Source organism: Apus apus, chromosome Z (genome assembly GCF_020740795.1).
Source record: "Apus apus isolate bApuApu2 chromosome Z, bApuApu2.pri.cur, whole genome shotgun sequence".
Lineage (NCBI taxonomy): Eukaryota > Metazoa > Chordata > Aves > Apodiformes > Apodidae > Apus > Apus apus.
In genome coordinates, this window is record NC_067312.1 from 9,357,976 (window position 1) to 9,385,614 (window position 27,639).

The 27,639-nt window shown below is 40.0% G+C and overlaps 1 protein-coding gene across 5 annotated transcripts in view; it reads right to left on the bottom strand.

The window, feature by feature from the left end:
- Positions 1-27,639, bottom strand: part of UBAP2 (ubiquitin associated protein 2) — a 107,223-nt gene that overhangs the window by 67,970 nt on the left and 11,614 nt on the right. For all 5 annotated transcript variants that reach the window (XM_051643678.1, XM_051643681.1, XM_051643677.1 and 2 more), the window contains exons 2-6: positions 16,059-16,198; positions 10,512-10,589; positions 8,827-8,937; positions 5,847-6,000; positions 3,628-3,705 (exon numbers count right to left, since the gene is read on the bottom strand). In XM_051643678.1, coding sequence (XP_051499638.1) covers positions 3,628-3,705; positions 5,847-6,000; positions 8,827-8,937; positions 10,512-10,589; positions 16,059-16,157 — 520 coding nt within the window. In that variant the 5' untranslated portion in view covers positions 16,158-16,198. The remainder of the gene's footprint in view (positions 1-3,627; positions 3,706-5,846; positions 6,001-8,826; positions 8,938-10,511; positions 10,590-16,058; positions 16,199-27,639) is intronic.

A 27,639-nucleotide genomic window follows, 5' to 3' on the forward strand; every position in this document is an offset into this window, starting at 1 on the left:
ATCAAGAATATAAGATGCAGTCAGACACTTGCAGAAAGGATAAGACATTTTGCTTTCTTACACAGCTAGCAGAACAAAACACAAAAGAGTTTGAAAGGCTCCTTGCCACGCTGCCTAAGTCCAAAATTAAAACACAATGCTTTTCCCTTTCATTTTTTTTTCTGTTTTGGTAGAAGATTCCCTGTCAGCATCCACATTTACGGCACACTCATATTGCTCTAGAAGAATAAAGAAGAGAACAGAGGAACAGAAGTAACAGACAAACCCATTTTCACTTTGTAAACCAAGAGAATTGCTACGCATGAATCTGTAACAATTTCTATGCTGAACCAAGTCTGAAAGCTCATCTACCTGCCATCCCATTCTCAGCTGTGGTCAACTAGATAACCTAGGGAAGAGTACGCAATCTGAAACCACCATGCAGTTTCTCTGGACACCCTCCTGGTCTTCAATTATTTGTGGCCCAGACTACCTCAGCCACGTATAATTTGCATCCATCAAAACCCTCAGTGATTTTTTTCTTTTCTTGCTGTGGTTCTTTTTTAGGACGAAACTGCCAAGTCCCTCTCTGTGTAAATTCTCCACACTCACATCTGATTGAAAGGAATTCCTCAGGTTAACGACATGTATGAAGACACACCTCTGTGAACAAAGTTTGAACTTGTAACCTGATTTCATTTAATCTTCCTTCATTTGCATAATAGTTTGGCATGGTTGATTTATTTCCTAACAGAAACTTTATAGATCTCTACCATACGCTCACTCAGACCTCTCTTTAGCAGGCAGAGAAGTCCTACTCTGGTTGTTCCTCTTGCCCCATAAATGCAGTCTTCCTAGTACCTTCAAAAGCCTTTTCTAGCTCTACTGCATCCCTTTCAACATGGAGTCCAGGACAGCAGGGAACCAAACAAACACTTAAAGATGTAAGAACAATAAAACCCAGCAGCATTAAAATAAAATTGTGCCTGTAAAGTCTGTAATTTTGTATATCACACTGCAGCTTATAACACAATTGAGGAAATGTATTTAAAGCTGATAATCCTAAAGACATAACCGTTTTTCTCTGTAATTCCTTCAAAAGATTCAATTCCAGACAGTTAAAAATCCTTGCAATACAGACACACAAATGCCATCACTTTGATGCAATTACTATTCATCAACATTACAGTATTTTTAACATCCAAATCAAGGTAATTTAAGAAATTCAGTTATTAAAAGAAAGACAGATGGGAAGGCCACCTTAAGAAACAGAAATTTGTTTACTTCTTTCAAAGTCAAAGTTTACATCCACAGTTCAGCTAGCAAAAATAAAAGGCAGAGAAATTCCAGGTGATATGTGTGATATGCAACACAACTGGTCAGGCATTTTTGCTTTCTGTTAACCAGTCAATAATGTGTATCTACTTCAAATCCCTGATCTCCTGCATACCAGCAACAAGTGGCATTTGTATACTGTATCCCTGCTGCCCTACAAAGTTGTAAAGAATGTCACACTGTCACTAACTGAACGCCTACTGCACAACGAAGCTAGTGCCTACAACACCAAGGCTGAAATACCCAGTATCAGGGTTCTTCCTCCTAAGTAAACAGCACATTATCACCCCTGTGTCAATCCTGTTTCTGCTATTTTTAGTGCACTTTTTACTTTTTTTTTTCAATTAGGTTGTTCTACAGTGAAGTCCAGCAAATCTTACCCTTGAAAGCAGCCAGTACAGTAACTCCAGTCAAGGAAAGTAATTAGGGGAAGATTTTAAAATAGAGACATGGTGTGGTTCAGGTATTAGCTGACCCCTAATTTTGTATCCAATACCTAGACTCCCACACACACATTCCGCAGGAAACATTTCTAAAAAAGGGTTGGTTCTGTGGTGATTACCAGCGATGTCTTTATGTTCAGCTGAAGTGCTTATTCCACATTTGACTACTGTGTGGAACAGAAAAGACTACTGAATTAAACGAGAGGAAGATAGTACTGTTTTTACTAATATGAAAAGAAAGGAGGTCATGCATCCCCAAAACACTGAGAAGTGAACTACATAGCTTTATACAACTCCCTGCAGATTTCAAGGGCTTGCATTATAAAATTAAATTAGGCATTTCCTGTCACAGAATATACACACTTGTAACATAATGATCCTGAAGTCATTCAACAGGTTTGTCACAGACAGTTGAGAACACTTCATGAAGATACTTTGTTGATATTAATTTAGAGTTTAAAATATTTTGTAGAAAGATAAAGTAATACTATGTATACAGAGCCATTGAACAAAAGCTGGTTTAAATTTTTCCAATTTCTTCAGTCAGATATGTCAGTATGATCTAATGGTTAAATGCTTTGGCTTGAGACATAAGATATTTACCTAGAGAGCTACAGTGTTGACAACAAAAGCAGTGTATTTTTCATAAGGTTACAAAGCAAAAATAGACCTCACTTGAAATTAACCTCTGCATTTCACCCAACAACTTAAAAATACCCTAACATTTATATTTAGAATTTGCGTTAAAAGGATTGTTTTATAAAACAAATACTGTCTTACATTCCATCTCTTAACAGTTCCAATACAGCAAAAACTGTAGCTATAAACTACACCACACCCTCCTCTGCAAGCGACCTCTCTGCACACACCATTTGGCATCTGCTGATCCACAGGCATAATCAAGTCATACTTGCAACCCTCTGGAAGCTACTTATCTTTGCATCTTTCCACTCCTTCAAGATGCAGATCTAGAGACAATGAAGTTGCATTTGTGTGTCTTTGAATGCCTCACTACTGGATATTCCAAAGAGAAGGGAGTCCTTTAAAGGCAGAATTTTTCGAGTCACTCATTACTTATTAAGTACATTAGCTCTGCTGTGCACTTTCTCATTTGACTCCTTTAATACTTGCTTCCTCACACAATATGCACTGTACCTAGATTATTCATTTTCCTTCCTCCTGCTCTAAGAAAAAAACAGGCTTCTTTCTACTCCAACCTGTGAAAATCCAAACCAACAATACATCACTTGATTCCATATCAAATCCACGATCAGCGTCTTTCCTATCTCTTCTACAGGATAGGGTCAGAGCTGTACCTAAAACTTTGCAGTATTCTTTTCCACCATTCTCCTTAACTCTTCCATGCCAAATTCATTCCAAAAAGTTTCTAAGGTGGCTTGTACTTTCTCTGATTGGCTACCAAAACCAGAAGGCAAGCTTGACAACCAGATCCACCCAAAAAAACCAGCACAAGTACACATCAAATCCCTCCCCAAGGGCCCTACAGATGGAATCTTGCACTCTCCTGCTGCCAAGGTACATCCTGAGGAGCCCAGTGCACTCCCACTCACAGGAGGCTGGCATGAGTCAACCTGGGAAAATGGCTCTCCACAGCCAGACCACACCAGCCTGCTACACAGGAAATCAGCATGAAGGTGTTCTGTGTCAATTCTTTTAGGTTGTTCTGAGTCCAAGACATGACAGGGGTAAGGGAGGTGGTTGTACCTAAATTAAAGGCAGCTGAAGGGCTTATTGAATCGACGGATAAAACAATTAAAGCTTAAAAAGAAGTGCTTAAAGAAATAAATGAGGGAGTTCCATTTCAGGTCATGTAATCAGTTCCAGTCCCACACCAATGTCACCATCTCACCTCTCCCACGGCCACGTTTCCCACGGTCCGAAGGTCTGTCTCCTTGATTGTTGTCCACTCCATTCTCTTCAGCTCTAACTGTGGAGAGAGGACAGCTTAAGAGAAGCTTCAGAGGCTCTCAAATGAGACAATATAGCCATCTGTTTAACCTGAACCTCAAAATACAGATTTTGAAGTTGGGTGGTCAACAGGTCTCATTCCTCCTCTTTGGGGGCCCAGCTACATGCAAGTTATGTTCTCTTTGCACTGGACAATTTCAAGCAAAATACAAGACACGGAGCTCCTGAAGCAAGTCCAGAGGAGGGCCATGAAGATGATCAGAGGGCTGAAGCACCTCTCTCAGTACAGGCTGAGAGTTGGCATTGTTCAGTCTGGAGAAGAGAAGGGTCAGAGGAGACCTCATATTGGCCTTTCAGTACCTGAATGGGCTACAGGAAAGCTGGGGAGGGTCTTTTGATAAGGGCTTGTAGTGAGAGGACAAGGGGTAATGGATCAAAACTGGAAGAGGGGAGATTTAGGCTCGACATTACAAGGAAATTCTTCACTATTGGGGTGGTAAGACACTGGCACAGGATGTCTGGGGAAGCTGTGGATACCCTCTCTCTGAAAGTGTTCAAGGGTAAGCTAGATGGGCCTCTGAGCAACCTGTTCTAGTGGAAGGTGTCTCTGTTTGTGGCAAGGGGTTTGGAACTAGATGACCTTTAAGGTCCCTTCCAAACCAAACCATTCTGTTATCTAAGAAATAAATGCCCCTCAGCAGACACACTTGTGTTTTTTGGGGGAAAAAAGTGCAGTGTTTTGCAGCCTACACTATTTTATTAATTATGGTCTCACCTCTTACACAAGGTAGGAAACAGAGCTGCCCTGAACTATGCTTCCTTAATAATGCACTGGACGGCAACATTGAAAGAATAAGGGATAACCAAGAACACCAACTCTTCTGTCTGCCCATACCACATCCCTGTACAACCAGGAAACTTAAAACAGGTATGACTACTGGATGAAGGTGAGGCATTAGAAAATCACTGCAACTTAACTATTTTGTGGAACACTCTTGAGGAGGTGATCTGAAATATGGCTGCCTCCTTGAAGAAAAAAAAAAAAAAGGCTAGACACATAAATTGATTTTGTACTGCACAACTTGTCCTACTGGCAACAACAAAATCATTCATGCTTGGACATAAGCTTGGGAAGATAATAGGGATATTTGGTAACCATCTGAAAAAATCTTTAATCTCAGTTTACAAAAAGATACATGCAGCATCCAGTGTTAGTAAAAATTTTGTCCCTCCTATTCATTTTGATGAATCTGATTTCAGTTTTTTCTAATCATAGCTGCAAGTTTTAGTAATATTTTTTCCTATCTTCATGTTACTCTGTTCTACGAAGATTCTCCGTGGCTTCACTGGTACAATATTTGACTAAATTCCAATGATGAATTAGAAGACTTGGCTAACATTGTAAATATTTTTCCTACTTGCAAGTGAAAAGCTCAATGTAATTTTTTCATTCCCATTTTTCTGCTCACCCCTGTCAGTAAATTTTATGGCCCTTATGTGAAATGTACACCACTTTGATACTGCTGATAAAACTTAAGAAAAAAGCAATATGCATCCAAGAGTGGTCCAGTGTGAAGCCACCTATCTGGGAAACATCAGTTTGCTTTTGTACTTCACCTATATAAACTGTAGCAAATTTTTACATGTTTCAACTCACAAAGAATTATCTCTGTTGGGCTAAATTCACCTTTGGTGGGTTTATGTGAGTAATATATTAGAGATTAATAACAATCACAGCATTTTCATTCCCCTTATGAGAAGATGAGAACATCTTCAGGTTCTCCCACTCATAAAAGGAGATGAAGTCAAAGCTAGATAATTTTTTCATTATGAGAAACAAAATAGTATTACAGCTGTGCAGCAACATACTTGGTCTCGAGCAAGCCTTACAAAGACTCAATTCTAAAACTTACTTAAATAACAGTGCTCTGTACAAGAACAAGGGAACAAAACTAAACAGAGTGTCTTTGAAGAAGCAAAGACCATCCCAAAACCAAGTCACGTAGAGAGATCAAGATCACCTGTTGCACAGGTAAGTTATGATCCCTTCAGTGCTGAGCTATAGCTCAGACAGACTCCATTCAGCATTCACTCTCAGCTCAGGCAGTTTCAGCTGCAGGAAAAGTGTCTGAATCTTTAAAAATTGACAGCTATACGTACAGTCTCGGCCACGGCTGCCTCCTCTTCCCCTTCTGTTGGAAATTCCCCGTCCACGACTCACTTCTCTGTCCCCTCGTTTTTCTCTGTTCTCTTTGTTTTCTGAACTTTCCTTTCCAAGGCTTTTCTTCTTTCCCCCTACAGTCTCCCAAGAAGTCTATATGGGTAGAACAGAATTAGATACAAAAGTCAAAAAGGAAGAAATAGCTCTCAATACATACTTCCACCTCACATGTCCAGTTCAAGGGAAAAAAACAGATGTTTGCATAACATTTCATATGTAATCCTTTGCTAACTACACTAAGAGAAATGGAAAAACAGGCTGTATTTTTGGGAAGAGATAAGAAAAGAAGGAAGTTTTAGAAGCTGGATTGTCTTATGGAATTTAAGAAAACCAAATACTTCTGGTTATAATGGACTTCTAGTCCATTCTAGTTCAAGGAAGCAACAGTTTCCCTCTCAACTACCTCCATGAATCTAGCAGGGTAGCATGCACAGAGCTATCTTTCTTTCCCAAGGAACTAAAAAAACTGGAGACTGGTGAGAATAAGTATGTGGTCTAAGTTGAGGGGGAGAGGATGGGAGATAAAAGAAAAAACATCATCCAGATTATTAGAATTCAAACACCAAGAAACAGAATGGCAGAAGAACAACTTGTGAAAACTGAGGCCATGATAAGCCTGACCATCCTCTCTTAACAGCCACAGCTCAGCAAACAAAATAAAATACAGGAAAAACTATGTCTAAACAAGACCAGGGACCAAGGTCCAGACAACAGTTTTCAGCTTTAATAATAAACTCCATCTTCAAAATAAATTAAGAGATCATGTCAGCTCCATAGGATTATCTGTAGGATTTGAAAATAAAATTACTGAAACACTTGCTAAGAATAGCTCACCACCTCATACATATTACGCAATTGCATGGGTAGTCTATTGAGCCATAGTTGCAAAGCAAAGAAGAAGAAACGTAGTATTTGCAAGCCATTAAGATGGCAGATAAGTGTCTATAAATGTCCTCATCTCTAGAAGCTTATAGTCAAGGTAAGGTATTTAAGCAAATTTGCACATGCAGTTAAAGTGCCATCAACTGTGAAGCACTAAAGCCATGACTTCTAACAGGTACCTGCATCAAACAAAAATGGTTGGCTATTAGTAGTTCTAGGTCCTGTCCTACTGCTTCTAAGTTCAGACAATGGCAACTCAGGAAGTAGGAAGTTAAATGAACAGAAATCCTGGGGAAAAAAAACATGCCCTTCTCTACTCTCACTTACCAGCCTCTATCCAAAGCCAGATTGCCACAACTGGTGCAAGTGAAAAGTCTTCATAAAGACTAATTCACACAAGATAAAGCCTTAAAAATCACAGCATTAAAAAAACCAAAACTGGTACAGTATCAAAGACATTACGAACACACTTTCAAGCTGTCACTCACTTGATCTTCTAATTCCACAAATCGGATTGACAATTCTTTCAAATTAAGTTAGAAAAAACCCCAAACCAAACAAACAAAAAAAGAAAACAAAACACCACCTTCTATTGCATCAAAGCAGAGCAAAACTAGAAAAAGAGACTGGGCAATCTGCACTCAGAATTAGTAGTACCTTTGATTCCAACTTTACATCAAATCCATGGTTAAAGTGCTCTGGCATTATACCAAACCCTTTAAATTGGAGGCCCACAAAATTCTGTAAAGAATAATACATTTATTGAAGTCCTTTAATTACTACTCCTCCCTCCCTGAGCCACTTAAATTCTCTTGTTTCTGAGTCGCATATTGTCTACAGAGAGCAGTGGTTTCAGAGGTATTTGTCAGAAGAACGGCACATATGGATCCCTTCTCATTGATAAATGAGTTCAGAAAGTTTGTTCTATGGCATCATCACTATTAACAATCTGCTCAAGTAAGAAAACATTTAACATTCTCTATCAACCAGAAAACTATTTGCAAGTAGAAAACAGCAAATAAGAGAAGTAGAAGAGAACACAAAACCAGTATATTACCAAGACAGATTTAATCAAGGTGAGATGCTCTCTTCTACTCCCAACTTGCCAGCTTGCTCAATATTATATACTTCTGTATGTTAGATGACCTCAACTCTCATAAAGGAAAAAAGGATAGAAAAGAAAGTCCCACCAGTCAGAACAGCATGCGTCCTAGATTTAGGGTGTGTGAGGGGTGAGTTTCCTCATTAACAATAAGACAGAGTATGACATTCTGACAAATCACAGGAAATACCGAATGTTCAGCATTAAGAAAGGAAGTGCAGGTTTCTTTCCCAATTTAGATCAGATGGAATCTGGTTTACTGCCTTAGATAAACTGTAAGAAGTCCCTCCAGCAAAAAGCTCAACCACAGCAAGACATATTTTCCTGGTATCTCTTGGCATCAAAAACTGCTTTGTGAAAAATTATAAGCAACATTTGTTGTTATATCCACATTGTTTAGTCTCCTCTTTCTGTTTGTCAATGAAATAATGCAAATAAGCAACACAGTGACAGGAGGAACTACTTGCTCTGCTAGTGGTGTTGCTAATGTAACTTTCAGACAGCGAAACTACAGAAATTGCATGGCTTAAAGTAACTGCCTGCCTGTTGTATTTATAAAGATCACCCTTTGTGGCAAACACTTAGACCCAGGTCTAAGGCTTGTGGAGGTGCACCAAAGTAATTCCCAACATCACAGTAAAAACCAGGCCCGTGTCTGACAGAGCACTGAGTTCTGCTGTAGTTATAATTGCTAGATGTAAATGAAAGGCAGAGGACTCTGCAAGAGACCAGCTGAACATCCACAACATTTTCAAGGTTCAGTCTACTCTGTGGTATGCATGCAGTAGAGAAGCTGACCCTGTCTCCACTTATTTGAGAATTTGAATGAAGATGTGGAAATCAGAAGCTTCCAAAATATGACTTTCCCAATAATTTCTTAGAAGCAGAAAGATGCAGCAAGCAAAGAGCGATTTACTACAAAAGTAAAACCTTACCGTGTCTGAGCTTCCTTCCAGCAGTATGTTGATTGCTCTGTTCACATCCCCATTACAATCATGTAGTGCCACTATGCACTCATCCTGGTTTTTCCCCGTCACTTCCATAAGCTGGCAGTAAAAGTCAGACATGTTAAAATATCTAAATTATCGTGTCAGAAAATATGAGTTAGTACTACCATAGATTCCATGAAAGAGTGTATGTACTGTGTCAGAGCAAACAAAAAACCTAAATACAGGTATCTGCATTTTACAGATCTGCCTGGGATTCAGACAAGAGGGGATGAAACACAAATTAGATAGCAATCAAGAAAGCATTATATTTCACCCCTTTATTCTTCCTTTATACTTGCAGAAAACATTGTTACCCCACAGACAGTAGTATAGGAGGGTAAAGATGTAAACGACGACGACAGCTCCAATATCAACCCTGCTCCTTTCACATCAAACATTCCTCTTTATCCTACTGTGAGAACAGGCATAAGGTAAGCCAAGGCAGAGAAGAGATCCATCTGGAAACACATCCAGGCTAAGAAAAAGGTTATTTTTCAGAGAAAGGCCATTCAAAAGACCCAAGTGATGGCTGCTTAATGAGACATGGCACTGAATTATGCTCCATGGATCTGTGGTGCACATCCTGAGAAGTGTGGGATGGAAATAACCACAGTCTGCCATGGGACACATCCAGCAACTTCACTCAAATTAAATAACTACTTGAGATAGAAACTTATATGCACAGTGTAAAATACTGGAGATTTCCTATGCAGAGCTTAGTTATCCTTCTCACCAGCACTACTGATGAGGGTCCTTCTGGCTTCAAGAAGTACAAGACTTCACTTCTGGCACAGCAACAGAGCAAGTTTATCACAAGAACAAAAAGCCTTTATAAATGCTTCAGATGACGTTTCGCAAAGTAAAATAAACCAATAAATTTGCTCTTCTGCTGCACACATGTTCTCACCAACAGTTCTCTCCTCCTGAGTGTACTGGTGTTTTTGTGAGTTGTGATACATTCACTAGAACAAAGGTCAGTGACACCCTCAGCAGAACAGGGACCCAGATTCTCAGTACTGTTCTAATCAATGGTCTTAGCTATAACTGGGTAATGGAAGCTCAAGTATCTAAACCGAAAACTCAGCATGATGGAGAAAATTATGAGAGATTTTATTTCAGAAATGTAATTCTATTGTTTTAATACATACACAGATATTGGAGGTCAGATTTCTATTTTATTTAAATAACACTACAGTTCACCTTTAAGATTTTTGCTTTTCCTGAAAAACAGCCAAGATATTAGCAAACTCAGTTTATCCTGGTGACATATTTTTCCCATAAGCATGTAGACAAGCTGAATGTACTCTTTATTCTGGTGATCATTAAGCATCAGGACCATACTAGAGAGATACAGTCTGGAAGTGACATCAGACAAACGAGTTTGAGCCTGAAGACTTGTCTACAATGGAAAATACACCAGTGTAACTATACAGCCAGAGCTACATTACCACACAATTTAATGTAAACAGATTTACAGTGCAATAAGAGCACCTTTTCCTAGTTACACTTACATCCTTCTGAAAAAAAAGGTTTCATCTAAATTAGAAAGAGATGCCCTAGCTCCAAAATGTAAGCCAGCCTTGGAGCACCTCATCGCAAGGCATAAAAACTCTGTACTACAATAAACATACTTGTTTCACTTTATCTTCAAAATCTGCGTCGTTCTTATCGTAGATCATCTGAGCAAGGCGAATCTGTTCTGCTGTTGCCTGAAAAATGCAAGCATCCAATAAAGTACATAAAAGGTAACAGGAAATTGTTTTAAAGTATCCTTTTGTCTCATTTTACCTTTTTCTCTGACTTCTCCAAAGGAACATACACATCAAGCACAGAGGTGCTATGGGGAAGGGATTAACATCTGTATGTTCATTTTGTAGTTAAAAAGTTAGCTGTAACAGAGCAATTTCAACATCTTCTAATGTGTTTGAGCCACAGTTAAAGGTCACCACATAGACAAGACAACCAAATAATACAACAGAATAAAACCACTGAAGCCTATGCTTTGATATTATTGCTTTTACTTTTATTTAGTATCTACCACTCCAGAGTTAGTTTTATTGTACAAACTGGCAACAGTATTTCTAAATTAACCACATCTGATGATTCCTGCTCATATCACCTTCCATGACTCTCCCAACAAACACCCGACTCTGTAATTTAATGAGCACTTAAAATCAGACTCAATATTTCACCCATGAGCAGCTGTACTTATTTTCTTTATAAATTAATATTGGCTTCTGGAAACTTCTAAAGGATCTTGATATTGGTTATCTGATGCTTCTGTAACATTTCTGGATGGGAAATCCATGCTGACAACACCTTCAAAAACTGAAAGACTAAAACAAATGGATGCAGCAAAGTGCCATAAACCTGAACTGGCTATGGCTGCCCCAGAGAGAAAGCAACTCAAGAGCACTAATGTCACATGATACAGACCACTCTTCATAGGACAGCATTTGCAGTCCACATGAACTGCACTCCCCTGAAAAAAATACCAAAGATAACTCTATGTTATAGGATCTTGGATCTAGTTTGATTTCTGCTCAAACAAAAGAGGTTTCCATGTCATGCTAGAGAAGGCTCATATCAGAGAGAGCCAGGACACAAATTGTGAGTTCATGTGCTGTGGAAGACTTCTTCATTGAGGACGGTCCAATCTAACTGAAATTCTTGACAGACAAAACTCATCTGGTGGCCAGCTGGTTAAACCTCACCTTTCTAAATCCCACTTTACAGGATACCTGTATGAAATATTGTGCCTCACAAGTTCAGGCTTAATCTGCCTCAAACTGCTTCCCTTTTGGAGTTTATCGCAAATACAGGCTCTATATGAAGCTGTCAGGTGTAAATGCTGGCTCCACCATACACCACCAGCTGCTTATTTTCTGAGAAGTTACTGCAGCTGTCCCAGTTTCTTGAGGGAAGCACTTGCTGTGCTCAGGGGCCACATTCCAAGACAATTAGTGTTTGTAACAGAGTTAAGTATTCCTACTTCACATTTCCAAAGTACCCCTCTGACAGCTTGGTAACACAGAAGAGAGTCTACTCTGGAATTCCTCACTCCAGCCCTGGTGCTACGCTCTACTAAAGCCTCCTGGTCAGGGCAATGCTCTTGGTGTCTGCCAAGACACAGAGAGCAAAAATAAAAGGTTTGCTGGTTTCAAGAAGCAAGCCTTGTTGATCCATCTCCCTCTGATGTAAGCCTTCTGAGGCCAACTGCAGCTTTTAAGTTATTGAAAGAGATTTCCTTGGAAGATATCAACAGTAAAAAAATTCAGACAGTGTAATGTCTGTAGAGACATGACAGCATATTTCACCAAAAACAGGAAGCAATTAGGATTCATTTTTTCTATAAACCAACTTTATTTGAATAACGTTCTAACAGTATCAAATGTATGACAGTATCTTCAGCAGAGAGCTTAGAAACACCAGCAGGTGCAATATTGCTAATATTTATGCCAGTGGATTATACCCAGATGGAATCAAAGATTCAGAAGAAAAAAACAACAGTAAAAAAGGACAACATGTATTTACTATAAAAAAAAAAAAATCATTGTCACAAAATGTTTTCTTTTTCTCCCAGTGTGTGGAGTCATCTTTATTTTTAAGGCACCTTCCTCACAAATTAACACTGTAGCATCCTATAAAGGAGCATAGTAAGTTTTAATTGAGACTACAAAAACAGTAGTATCTTAAGACAGCTAAAACTTCTCTCAACCTTACCAGATAAACATTATTTTTGTGGTATTACAGAGCGAAGGAAATTTGTAACTAACAACTTCAAACTACCAGAAAACAGAAGCATGTAAAACACAAAACTGAGTGACAGTAACAGGCCTAGATGTTATGATTAAATTTATTATCCAGAAGCAACACAAAAGAACTACAATGTAATTTCTTCATAGAGTCACAGACTGGTTCGGGTTGGAAGAGACCTCAAAGATCATCTAGTGCCCATCCCTCGGCATGGGCAGTGTACAAGAATGCCAGTTGCTCTGTCTTTACAAAGGGATAGTCATGTAAAATAGTGCAATCTCAACAAGCAGCTTGGAGCCCAGTTGCTGAACTGGTTTCGACTGATGGCAATACCAGATGTGTCTTTACAGAAGTGGTGATAAGAACATCTCCTGCTGTCTGGATGAAAGTGGCATCCTGCAAACCCAGACTTAAGAATCAACAAACAAAATTTGTAGACAGGGGAATCCCAAACTTCACACAGAGTTAACGATACATGGGATTTATGAAGCAGGGGGTATTTGTTAGGGGGAATATGTAAGTAGGCGAATCAGGAAGTCTGTACCTTCTGAGTACCTCAGCCAATGGGGAAAGGAAGAGGGTCTTATGCAGCTGTGACACAAGGATAAAAGGGGCTGTGACCCCCAGCAATGTGAGAAAAACCCTACCAGGAAATGCCCTAGGGGATTTTCTCCCTTTATTTGAATAAAGTTTACCTACTTTTTTAGCTCCTCTGTCTCCTTTGTGAACATTTGACCCGTGGCAACAAGATTTTCTGTACAGCAGGTACACTGCTAGGTCACACTAGACCAGGTTGCTCAAAGCCCCATCCAAACAGGCCTTAAGTGTGTCCCGGGAGGCAGCATGCATAACTCCTCTGGGCAGCCTGTGCCAGTGTCTCACCACTCTCGTAGGGAAGGCTCTGTTGCTAATGTCTAATCTAAATCTCCCCTCCTCCAGTTTTAATCCATTCCCGCTCATCCTATTGCTACATGCCCTTGTAAAAATTCCCTCCCTGGCATTCCTGTAGCCCTTCAGGTACTGGAAAGTGGCTTTAAGACCTTCTCTTCTCCAGGCTGAACAATCCAACTCTCTCAGCCTGTCTCTACAGCAGAGCTGCTACCGCCCTCCAATCATCTTCGTGGACCTCCTCGGGAATTGCTCCAACAGCTCCATGTATTTCTTATGCTGGGGGCTCCAGAACTGGACAAAGAACTCCAGGTGGGGTCTCACGAGAGTGGAGCAGAGGGGGATAATCACCTCCCTTGACCACCGTGCTTCTTTTGATGCAGCCCAGGACATGGTGGCTTTCTGGACTGCATGGTGAATTCTTGTCCACCATCATCCCCAAGTCCTTCTCCTCAAGGCTGTTTTCTATCTGTCTTCTACCCAACCTGTATTTCTGCTTGAGATTGCATCGACCCAGGCCTCGTTGAACTTCATGCAGTTTGCACAAGCCCACCTCTCAAGCCTGTCAAGGTGTCTCTGGATGGCCTCCCCTCCCTCCAGCATGTTGACCTCACCACAGTTTGGTGTCGTCAGCAAACCTGCCATGGGTGCACTCGATGCCACCGTCCACATCACTGACAAAGATGTCAAACAGCACCAGTCCCAGTGCCAACCTGGGGGGAACACCACTCATCACTGGTCTCTATCTGACATCAAGCCACTGATCACAACAACTCTGAGTGTGACCAGCCAGCCAGCTCCCTACCTTACAAGTGGTAAATATATCACATCCATATCATTCCAGTTTCAATACCAGGATGCCATGAGAGGCAGTGTCAAAGGCTTTGCACAGGTTCAGGTAGATTATGTCAGTTGCTCAACTGAACTGTTGTCAGTTCTTAAATAACTTATAAGATGATCACCATGATATTATGACAAGATGACCTTTGTTTGGAAAAGCAACATGATTCTTTCTGCATTAAGAAAAAACATCAGTGGTGATTACACAGTAAAATCACACACGTTGTTATCTGCAAGTCTTCCTGACTAAGCAGAAAGGTCAATCTGATATGTAAACAATAAAAAATATGGTGCATTAAAGCATAACTGCTGTGTATTAAATAACCATCTTTTCCACTGAATTCACCGAACTAATATATATTATGCAAGAAGCAGCACAAGTGGACAAAATGTAGAGAAAGATCTGTAAGACTTAATGTTTAAAATGAAATCAATTACATAGTTCAGAAAAGTCCCTTCAGTGATACCTAGTGCAACCTCCCATTAAGAGGATGTCCCATTAGGGGAACTGCTTGGAGCCAGACAGAGATCCCACAGCCTCTCCAATCCAGACCACGTCCATGGTAAACAATTGCTTTCTTTATAACAGCTGGAATTTCTGGTGTTCCAACTTGGCCATAGTCTCTCTAAGAAGAGTCTGGCTTCACTTTTTCTATACCCTTTCATGAGGTATCTGAATAAAAGACATGATCTTGTCTTGCCTTCTTAGGGCTGAACAAATCCACTTCCCTCAGCTACTCCTCATTCATCCTGTGCTCCAGCCTCTCAACCATCTTCACAGCCAATCGCTGGACTTGTTCTCATCTGCCAATGTCTGTCTTGCTCCAGAAACTCAAAACTGGGCAGAGTGCTCTACTGCTGTCTTGCAAATGTCAGAAACAGGGAAATGACCATGTCTTGTCAACCTGCTCACTATACTCTGACAGCCTTCCTACTTAGAAAACAAAACTAAATTCAACTTCAGCTGTTGGAAATTACATTCTAAATCCACACATTAGTATGAATCACCACTGTGCAAAGTGCTGCAACACAAGGAGATGATAAAGGCTTGATCTCACATAATTAATACTGTGCAAAACAGAACAAGAGCCCCTCCATGTTAAAGATCAGTCTAGAAAACAATAAAAGACAATATTCCAGGGGACTACCTGGGATTAATGCAAATTAGTGTGGTACTGGCTTTAATTCTATCTCATAGATACTCAAAATCATTTTAGTCAACTAGTGGTGAGCCATCTTTGTTTTGTTTTGGGAGGACATGGCACAAGAAACTAGGATGTTGTGACTTGCTAAATCATGCTGTAGAAGACAGCATGCACCTAACAAAGCTTTTCCCACACACCCAAATTCCTCTATCAACCACGAATCATCTAGCAACAGGAGGCTGGCACATGGAAGAGCTGAGATCTGAGGACACTGAGGTCACAGGACAGAAATCATGACACAGGAACAGGCACAGAGTTCCTCACTGATGGAAAGTATCACTGAAGAACACAAAGAATAATATTTAGAGACAAGAATACAGGAATACCTTAATGGTATGCTGATTACTGAGCAATAAAGTGAGATCATATTCTTCCAAAATAGACCATGGCTGTTCCTCATCTCTTCTCCATTTTTAATGACTCAGGGAAGAAATTCCTATCATGACATGCTCACTTTCAACTCATAGATGATTACATAGTATCACGTACCTGTACTACTTGTTTCTGTGGTTGTGTTGGCTGTGTGGTTGAAATCTGCGTTTTGTCCCGAGTGCCCCGGGTACGTTCACTGCCCACCGAAGTCATCATATACAGTATATACAAAACAATGTATGTACAAAATAGAAAATCTGAAAGGAGAAAAAAACCAAACACAAGTTAAGGAAGGGTACTGATTACTAGATAATACACAAATGCAATAGCTTGACCTCTTCCTGCCTTTACCACGAACTCTACACAGAGACTCCTGAGAAAGCAGCTTTAATACACTTATTGGATTTATTGCAGTTGTTACAGTAAAGGGGGAAATGCAGTGGATAAAAAGCATTTTTGTCAGCTAATTGGGATCTGTCTTGATCTGTACTTCCAGATGACATCTAGATGTCATAGCTTTTTCTAGTTATTTAGCATAAAGAGTTTTCTATCTGCTACTTTTGCTGAAATTTCAGCTACGTCTGTATCACCCCTTAAATTTCTGCAATATGTGCTGTCTTGCTGTCATGCCTGGGACTTAACTATCTCGTACAGACACAGAACACTAATGCAAAAATCATAATCACAGACTAGGCAGTTCCTCTCTTCCCTATCATCAAACTGCTTTCCTGCATGTATACAGAGGCTGTGGCCAACACCCACTCCTTGTTTCTTATTTGTAAGAGAAACTATGATCCTTCCCTTTACATCCAGCCTTTGTACCCTGTACTTCTTTTTTCTCTCTCATACTTAAAAAAATTATTTACAAACCTACCTGTTACCCTGATTTAAACATACCTTTGTTGTATGACAACAAAGAAACCCAAAAGAAAACTTAAATCCCCCACACAGATCAGTGCTATCCTGTTTGAGGCAGTCAGCTTTCATTCTCCTTCATCATCTGTCATTAAATTTGCTTTGAAACAAGAAATTTATTATTCTCTCTGTGCCTGTAGAGCATCTAACACAAGGCTAATTTATTAGTGTAAATCATAGTAGCCATAATAACTGGAAACGGATCTCTCAACTGGTCAGAATGATCACAGTCAACTGCCTGGTTTCTGTCCCCACAACACTGGAAGTAAAACTGCCAATTTAGGGAACTGAGGACAACCTGCAAGTGGTGCACCTGGGCAGAAGATGTGCAAACAAGCAGCAAAGCGCTTTTACTGCAGCCCCAATGTATGAATGTGCCTCAGCATGCAACTTGTTAGGGCAGCAGCTTCCGTGCAAACTGGCTAGCACTGAGTTCAATTCACAACAACACAGACAAAAACCGAGGAAACTGCTTTGATTGCATGTATGTGTTCAATACACAACTGCTCACTAGCATTCACAAGTAATGAGTAAAAATCTGCAATGAGATTCTTCAGTTTTAACACTGATTCATGATGCTCAGGAGCCTCATCTGGAATCAAAAAGACAATTAACCCCACTAACATCTAAATCTCTTTTTCACTTTAGAAATACATTTTTGTTGGCCAAAACTGAACCCTGATATTGAATTTCTCTATGTGCTCATTAAAGCATTCAATAGTCTGAGGAGAAAGTATATTTCCATGAACTCTTACATATTTAACTAGAAAAAGCCTGCATTTACCAGGAACTAACTGTAGTATGAGCTGAACTACAACACTGTGCCTCTCCAACTTCAAATATATTCACCAAAGCCAATCTGTCTCCTACTCTCTTAACATAATCTGTTGTCTTCTAAGCCCCCGAACAAGCACACCTTCAAAGCACTGCACTTGACACCATAAAAGTCAGATATTATTAATGCTTGTGACACGATGTTATATGGAAAGCAAAATATGAATTAGACATGGAGACGATGTGAACAGCATGTTCAACACTTATCACTGACTACCAGTTGTGGTTGTCCACTGGTATTTTAAACACTTGATGGACAATCTTCAGTTAAGTTTGCAACTAAAAGTACTTTTTGCTTTGTGTTAAAATCCGCTTTATAAGCCTTGCTCTCTGGACTGCAAAAGTTCAATAATTTTAAATTAATATACATTAATAATTATTTTGTGGTGTTGGTTGTTGTTTTTTTCAAGTATCAGTCAGCTCATCATTATTTGATCCTAGCACTATGAGTAACGAAAAAAAAAGCCCTGAACAAAGAACATGACTGAGAGCACTAGCCTCTCTGAAATAGAAGACAACTGCTTAAAACATGATTGTATGGAATCAACCCACTGTGATTTAAGATATGTTGAAAAATTATAACTCCACAGGGTCTCAATTTGTTAATAACTTCTGCATTAACACCATGTTTACAAAGATTCTGGTATCTAGGAATTCTGACATGCACTTCAATGCTATTTTCTTCCATTTCACCAAAGCCACTCAAAATGTTGCAATCCACGTTTTGGACATGACAGTAGAAGATGGATGTTAAGAGTTTTCCATTAGTTTGTAAAGCATGCACTGAACTACAGCCTACAGCTCTGGTAGCCAGTCAAGCAATGGTACCTAAAGAGGATTGTGGCTCCTAATATGTATTTTACAGTGCCTCTGTGTCACAGCTGTTTAAATCATGTCTGTTTTCAGGATGAAAGGATACTTTTAACAAAAAAAAAAAAGTATCTGAAACACTCCTGGGAAATGAAAGGGCACAGTAACATCATCAGCCTGATGGGAACAGAGCCAGACAACCTGAACAGTATAACAGGATCTTTAAAGATCCTCGTCTTGCTGACCATGCAGTCCATGAGCAGCACAATTTGGCAACAGTTCTGAAGCAGAAAACCAGAGAAGGTGAGATCCACTTCTTGGCAGCAGTACGGACTTGCAACTGCTTCAGACAAGTGTGAAAATACACTCAGTTTGATATTCCCCACCAAGCCAAAATGGACATGTTTGAATCTAGTCCAGACACAATCCAGTCTTCTCAAAAGCACAACTGGCAGCTCAATATAAAGACAGCTTTCAAAATAACATTCCAAATGAGTTGTCTCCCACTATCTACAGGCAGTGTCCAGATACAGCAACCAGTCCAGCCCCAGCGAGCATGAGGAGCAGCTGAAGAGCCCTGCTCTACTGCTGAGGTGCACTGACCAGGGAAACACTGAGCATCCCTGTCACAAGCATGTCCTCACCATGATGGGCTGAGGCTTCACACCCTATCACATCTACTCTTTAGGGTACACTACTACAGGACCAGGCAGAAGGGAAGCAGATAGCCACTGCCTTCAAATTACCATAGTGACTACAGTTTCAAGCATTAAGTGGGATATCATTAATTAACAAGATGGAGCTCAACAAGTAAATGATCCATAAGCCAGCAATGTGCCCGTGTCTCAAGAAGGGCCAATAGAACCTTGGGCTGCATAAGGAAGAGTGTGGCCAGTAGGTCCAGAGAGGTCATTCTCCCCCCCCTGTTCTGCCCTGGTGAGGCCACATCTGGAACACTGCCTCCAGTTCTGTGCTCCCCAGTTCAAGAGAGACAGGGAGCTACTGGAGACAGTCCAGCAGAGAGCAACAAAGATGATTTGGGGATTAAAGTATCTCCCTCATGAGGAAAAGCTCTCTGAGAGAACTGGGACTCTTTAGCCTGGAGAAGAGAAGGCTGAGGGGAGACCTTGTTAATGCCTACAAGTATCTAAAGGGTGGTTGCAAGGAGGATGGAGCCAGACTCCTTTCAGTAGTTCCCTGTGACAGGACAAGGAGCAATAGGCACAAGCCGGAACACAGAAAGTTCCATTTAAATATGAGGAAACACTTCTTTACTAGGAGGATGACAGCATTAGAATAGGCTGCCCAGGGAGGCTGTGGAGTCTCCTTCTCTGGAGATACTCAAGATGCGGCTGGATGCAGTCCTGAGTGATGTGCTCTAGGTGATCCTGCTTTAGGAGGGGAGTTGGACTATATGATCTCTAAAGGTTTCGTCCAACTCTTACAATTTCATGTTTCCGTGAATAACATTTTCTTGCTCTCATATCAGTTTCTTCTCTCCAACTCCTCACATTGAAGTCTGTTTGGCAGGCTGTTGTCATAGCAATGAAGAGGACATCACAAGCTGATGAACTTAATTTTAACTGTAGATCAAACGAGGAAATAAGATTTGAGACTGGGAGTAAGAAAAATCTTAGTTAAAATCTGTTTAATAAAGAATAAAAATAATATTCACACAGACATTTCAGTTTCCATGTCAGGGTCTAGCTCAGTCCAAAAGTCCTTCATCAGCAGTTAATACTTGACCATATAGACACACTGCAATTCTAGCAAGTAGCCAAAACAGCTGTATTTTGAAGAAACAGAAACATTAAAGGGGGATTGAAAGTAGATGATCTTTGAGGTCCCTTCCAAACCAAACCATTCGAGGATTCTGGAGCACTAGCAAAAAAGGAGGAGAAAGCTTTAAAGAAAGAGACTGGAATTCCCAAAATCGTTGTTTAAAGAACACGACAATTAAAAAAAAAAACCACAAGATTGCAAGGAACATTTTTTCACTGATGTAATCTACTACCTTCAGGAGGGTTATCTTTACTTCTACGTTTAAAACAAGCAGAAAACCCCCAAAAAAGCAAATTTTTAAAAAAAACTTTTATCAGTAGTTCAAAAAATCATTCACTTCAAGTATGTTTAGCTCCTCAAGCTCTAAGGAATTCAAATTTCAGCACTTCCTCATAAAGCAAATAAATGGACTTAAACATGGAAAGCAACAGAGGCATTCCAGAAGAATATAATCCCAAATCTCAATGTTTTGTCTGTTTTAGTATTTCTGTCTGTACAGCAAGTTTAGCCCAAGGACCCTAATTACCACAGCAGATACAGGATTGTATAATAAGATGTCACCAGACTGATAATGGAATAGCAATAATTACTCTAGTTTCCAAAATCAGTACCTAAGTATTGGTCTTTCAACACCTAGCCTTCCTAAAGAGGCCAAATCCCACCCTGTCCCAAAATGTCCCTACCGTAAGTCTTATCCAATATACTCAGCAGGGTTTATGCTTTGTAATTTAGAAGAAGTGGAAGGTAAAGAATCAAAGAGTAATTGAACACATATCAACAGAAAAAGCAGGGGTTTAAGCTACCATAATGCTTTCTTTAATATTTTGCTCACTTTTCCTTCAGCAGGCAATCTAGACTTGGAGAAGTCAGAAACGTTACATACAGATACATAGAATAGAAATTGAGTTGACAGGGTTGCAAGCCCCACAAGAGTGCAAATTAACTGCTCAGCTTCCAGGGACAGACCATGCACAGCAACACTGCCTCAATTTCGAGAGTCCTTCCAAAGTTAAATATTCACTTCCACCAACTAAACAAAACATCTGCAGTTTCAATTCTTCTCCTGAGGCAGTCTCAAGAAAGTTATTTTCTTGACTCTGGACAAGGTGCTGTGATATATGGTGTAGAAATCTTTCTGAATACCTGAAAAGTGTGGTTGCTTTTTTATAATCTAAACATAAAGCTACTCAGTCAAGGAGTTCTCACGACAGGGCTGGGAAAAGGCTACAGGATACTGCCTCATGATGGCATGACTACTGTACACATATGGTAAGTCCAGATTTTACTGTTTCAGCAGTAGTGTGACGTAAGCATGAGGAAAGAGTGGAAGAAAAAAAGCTGTCTGCAAAGCATCAATGTAAGGCATTTCCCTTAAGTGCTGTTGTCTAAATGTTGCGGGTTTAACCCAGCTGGCAGCCAAAAGCCATACAGCCACCTGATCACCCTCCCCTGCCTTGGGAAATGGGGAGCCTTGGAGGAGTAAAGGTAAGGAAACTTGTAGGTGGGAAGAAAAACAATTTAATTATTGAAATAAAAATAATTATTACAATAATAACAGTAGAATGTGCAAACGAGTGATGCACAATGCAACTGCTCACCAACTGACAACCAATAACTATCCCATTCCCAGCTAGCAGTCTCAGAGGAGAGAAAATTACAGAACTGCAACCCAAGAGGAGAGAAAGAGCTTCCTGGCCAATCCTTATCTACATACTGAGCATGACATTGTATGATATGGAATATTTTATTGGCCAAATTTGGCCCATTGCTCCGGCTATGCTCCCTCCCAGACTCTTGCACATCTACACACCCGCAAAGTTGAAATGAAAAGTTGAAAAGTCCTTGACTTCTTTACAACAATCAAAACCATCTGTATATTATCAACATTCTTGTCATACACAATCTCACACTGAATCCAAAACACAGCACTATTCTAGCTACTAAGAAGAAAAATTAGCTCTATTGTAGCTGAAACTGGCACACTAAGGAATTTCACCTTTATTACTGCTTGAAAGGGGAACAGTTTTCAAGAGTCAAATGTCCCTCAGAAGCAGTGCTGATTACTCAGTGTCTGTACCGCCTCAAGACAACAATACTGAACCTGAGCTTACACATCCTGGAAGGATTCATGTCTCTTCTCTCAATCTTCTATGGTAAGCAGAAAAACATGGATGACCAGAAGTAGACCTGCATCACTGGCAGACCACCACAGCAGACAGAAATTGTGCCCATCTGTGTGCTCTTACTTTTTACCAAGAAAAGAGAATCACTGGGAGCAGCCAGAGTATCAGCGCAAACTTACAAACTACCATCTACACTTCCAGTTGTCTTAGCAAAGCATACTGAATAAACAAGTGAATGTTCTTACCCCATTTTCTTAAAACCACTGAGTTGTTAGTTCAAATTATTATTCTGCCGAGTCCATAATTAGCTAAGAGCATACCCTGGTATAAAGAAATAAAAAAATTCTCATTGCCAGCAAAAAAAAAATATAATTTCAAGGATTAGTGTTCTTAAGCAAATGTTACGCAAAGGAAGACAATGAAATACACAAATATGTCTTACAGATAAGAAAAAACAGCATCAGTTTGGAAAAGAAAGTGCTGATCTTCAAAAGACTGGAGGTTGGCAATGGCTGGTCACATATCCAGAGTCCCTCTCAAAAGGAGAATGTGGAGGGTGACTGAAGAGTGCAAGTTTTCCACTGGCAGAGCACATTTCAATCATGAAAGTTAGGTAATATCATTAATGTAATTTTTAAAAATCTTCTACTCTCGCAGCATCTATCTTTGCTGTTATTCCAGCATCCTTGTCTAACAGAAGTGTTTTACATTTTAGTACACTGGTCATTATCCTAGCTTTAATCAAAATCTGTCAATTAAACTCAATAAACATTCAGTGCCTCATAATTTCTTTATAAATGTGCAAACTTCAGAGGAAACAAGTGCCCTTATTCATACAGAATTCTAAACTTCTACTTCCACTGGTAAAAAAGCTAAGACAACCACACTAAAACCAAACTAAAGCCTAACCAGCTTCCACTTAGGGCTTTCTCTTTCACACAACCAAGGCCATTTTCAGACTGCTAAAAACCTGGTTGGTAAAATCCACCCAGCTCTGCTGCTGTCAGAAGATGGAGTAATTCTGGACAACCAAAAGGCAGTGAATGTCCCAAAGATTCAGAGGATTTGACCTTATGTCTCAGACATCAATATCTACAAAGTCATTATTCTTATCTTCTGCTGCCTTCCTCCAAGAATGCTGCCATTTTGGATAGCAACTGGCTGGACTTCCACATACAGAACAATTAAGTCTTGCTCCCTGTTGTAACTAATTACTAAGCTGCATTTTTGCAAAGACCTGCATCATGTACTAGTTATCAGCACTTACCACTCACCATAATGGAACTAAGTAACACAGACCCAGTTTAACGAAGTGCATTTCTAAGCACCACTCTTAGGACTAGGAGAACCAGAGGATCTTACTAGACCATAACACAGACTAGACCTAGAAAAAGAACAAACAAATTTTAAAACAAGCCAGAAAACCCCACCCAAACAGCTACACTGGTCCAAATAGAAATATCATATATAGAAGATGGGAATTATTTTTTACAAGAAGCAATCATGGGGATCCTGTGAGGAAGGAGAAACAGCAAGATCACTTTTGAAGTATGTTTCTCTGCTGAGGAGCATTTTAAGGAAAGCTCTAGCCTATCCTGAAGGAAAAATGAAATTGCTGTCATCTCTTTGATGGAAGGACCTAATTTCTTGCCCTCTGTCATAGAAGAGTTTTCTTAAGCAAATTCTCTCTAAAAGCTACCAAAATAAAAGAGATAGTGTATTCCCATCACTGACCACACTACATGCTGTCCTGAACTGTCAGCTGACTCAGTATCTCAGGTTACTAAGCACAAAGAGTTCACAATGTCTCTGAGATGGTTTCTGGTACTTGTATAGCCATGCACACATTACTTCCTCTTGCTACAAGAGAAAAGGAACACCTCCAATTTTTGCTCTTCTATCTTCTAGCTTAAGAAAATAAAATAGTAGCCAAGTCATCAGAGAATCACAGAATTTTTTGAGTTGGAAGGGACCTTACAGATCGAGTTACAACTCCTCTGCACAGGAAGGGACACCTTCCAATAGAACAGGCTGCTCAGAGCCCCATCCAACCTGCCCTTGAACATCTCCAGGGATGGAGCCCCCACAACATCTCTGGGCAGCCTGTTCCAGTGTCTCTCCAGCCTTTCACTGAAGAATTTACATCTGGTCTTTAACCTAAATCTCTCTTCTTTCAGCTTAAAGCCATTACCCCTTGTCCTCTTATTGCAAGTCCCTCTAAAAAGACCCTCCCCAGTACACCTCCTGTCTATTCCATTGCTGCTACATTCAGTGGTGAAGAACAATCACTATTGCAAATCTCCTCTTCACATCTGTTTCTCTGGGCTTGTCCCCTCCAAGAATCAAGGAAGAAACAAAGAAAAGGTAAAGCCTTTGCTGTTTTCCCTCCTAAGGTTTCCTAAGTAGTGCCCAGCAAAAGGGCACTCGTGTCTACAACTTCCAACAAAGCAGCAGCTAGCAGGACTACAGCCTAGTCACCCTCTACAATAAATACTCAGACTGACTTACACACTGCATTAACTAGAAGACTTGTAAAAAACATTAACTAGTACTTCACAGATGAAAAGGTTTCTTGCAGCTGAGGAAAAAACTGAACTAGCAGGTTTTTCAGGGTGGAAAATAATTACCCCCTGCAGCCAGAACTAACACAGCCTTCCTGAACTTACACGCAAGTAGAGAATGGCTAAGCAGACTTAGGGACAAAGAAATAACTAGAGTTTTAGTTCCTCTTTGGGGCCTGGTTGTATATTCATTCCAAGTTCAATCCACAGTGCAGGTAGAACCCAATCAATTTATTTCATTACAATTTAAGTTTCAGCTCAAAAGCCAATACCATGCAACTGTGAACCATCATCAGAAATGGCATTCTTGCTCCCCTGCTCCTTAACCACATAATATTGCTACTTCCCTTCAGACTTATGATCACGCAGCTGCAGAGGTAGGGGGGGTTCCGTGAGCTGACCCAAGAGCAAACTAAACCCTTTTAACATAGCAGTAAGTCAGTTGAATAAGCTTATCCAGTGGAAAAAAATATGTGGCTATTCAACTGCTAAATCTGACACAAAGGATAGGGATCAAGTTCATGAGGAAAGGGGGAATTTGAATTTTAGCAGCCATGCACCATTATAACATAGGGAAAAAGTTTAACATTTATTTTGTCTTCCTGGGATCCAGTATAGCAAGACTTGATCCTGGTCAGGCACTCTAAACAAAACAAACTAAAACATTAAAAATGCCTTGTAGGCATTTTTAAAAAATAAAAAAACCTCCCAATAATGGACTCTGCCAGCAGTGGGACCTTGAACGTATCACTAGCTTAAGGCATATATATTCTCTTGGTCTGCACTGGGGAAAATACAGACTTGTATCACCTTTACTGTGGAACTCTCCTTAATGCTCAGCTTCTTGGATACCGGTTAGCATTCAGTAACTTGCAGCAAAGAATACACTTAAATAATTTTGGAGGTGTTTCTATCCAAACATGAGGTGGCTATAATCAGCCAACATTAGGACAGCCTGGCTAACACACCATGGTAATCCAGAACACAGTCCTTTCCCCCAGCCACAGAAGTATCTGTATACATTCAGTTTCGGACATTAAAGACTCAAACTACCCTAAAGCAATTTAGACACCAAAACCAGCCTTTCATTATTTTCTACATACAACTGAATATTCAATGCTTTTTCTGGTCATATTCTAATTTTACTTTCACAGGAATAATAAAAACACTTACACATACAGCCTTTCCTTATCAAAAGCCCCACCTCAAGAAGGCTTGCTCCTTCTGCCAGCTCATTAAAGCTCACAGCAGTCCCTCTGAGGGGGAATGAAGGAAATCCAGGCAGGCTTGTAGGAGAAGACAGGGCTGGGTAGTTTGGAAGTTCTTCAGATGTCTTCCTCCAACAAAAAAAAAATAAAAAAATCACAAGGCAAAGCCTCTCCACACTGTCATAATTTTCACAGCTTTCTAGTCTATAAGAGGTGAACTCAAGGGCAAGCTAGAAGCCAGGGTGAGCTCAGGGCACACAAACACACACATATATACACACACATATATATATATATGTAGGTGAGGAAAGCTGCAGAGTACAAAATAAACAAGTTATAGATGCTCTCTTCAAAGAATACATGGAAAGACATGATCTCCAGTCACATTCTGGTTAAGCTATCAATACTACAGGGAAAAATGTATTTAAGTAGCCAAAGCATCTCAGATAAGACTGAAGTATCCCAGCAAAGTTGCACAGGACTTTTGACCCTCCTGTCTTAACTGTGACTAACTTGTCACAAACTCACTGTTCCCCACACCTCTAGTGACAATGTGTGCAGGACACTTTCAAAACAGTTCACTCTTGGCCTATACCTCTTACAAAACAAGCTACAAGCATCCGTCAGGGACACTTAAGGCTTCCGGTTTGTCATAGCTTAAGACATAAGTTGAAAAACACTTCCAGTAGATCACCTTCCTATCAATCATTACCATAACAACCAACAACTCCAAGAGTAATTTATATTAAAAAAAAACAAAACAAAAAAACACAACACCACAAACTGTTAAGTAACAAAAAAACATTTAAAAGGCTCATCAGCAAAGCAAATCCAGACTGAACTGTATCAGAACAATAAAGAAGATGCTGAATTGTAACAGAAGAGAAAAAGGCAAGTACTGAGAACCGTCAGCTTTGCCTATTAAACTGTAGAAATACATATTTCAGCTATTCACTCTGATGTAACAACCCCCTAAAATTAATTGCTGTTTACACAGAAAAACAAAACGAGTAAGAAGATTAAAGTTGAAGCCCAGGTACTCCAAATGACAGAAAGAAATAGCTACCACAGTAACCCAGGAGGGGGAATTCGCTTTGAGCAGGGTTCTTTGTAAGCGAGGTGGCAGCACTCCATGTCAGACAGATCACCTACACTGCTTTTGCTCTCCCTGCCCCCTCCAGCTCCCTCCCGCATCGCTGAACCACACTCTCCTGGAACAGCTTCCAAAGGAATTCTTTGAATAGAAACAGATACAAGCAACAGAACTAAAAATAGCAGAGCAAGAGCAGAGACATTTGTTACATTCTCACACTGGCAGGAACACACTTACTGCATCAAAAAAGGGACACCTAGTTAATTCACGCTAGAATTGACAACCAGGAACAAAGTAGAAAATGCCACCATACAAAAGAAGTTTTGGAGGTGGGGATTATTTCAGACTTAGGACACTCATCAGATTATGTTA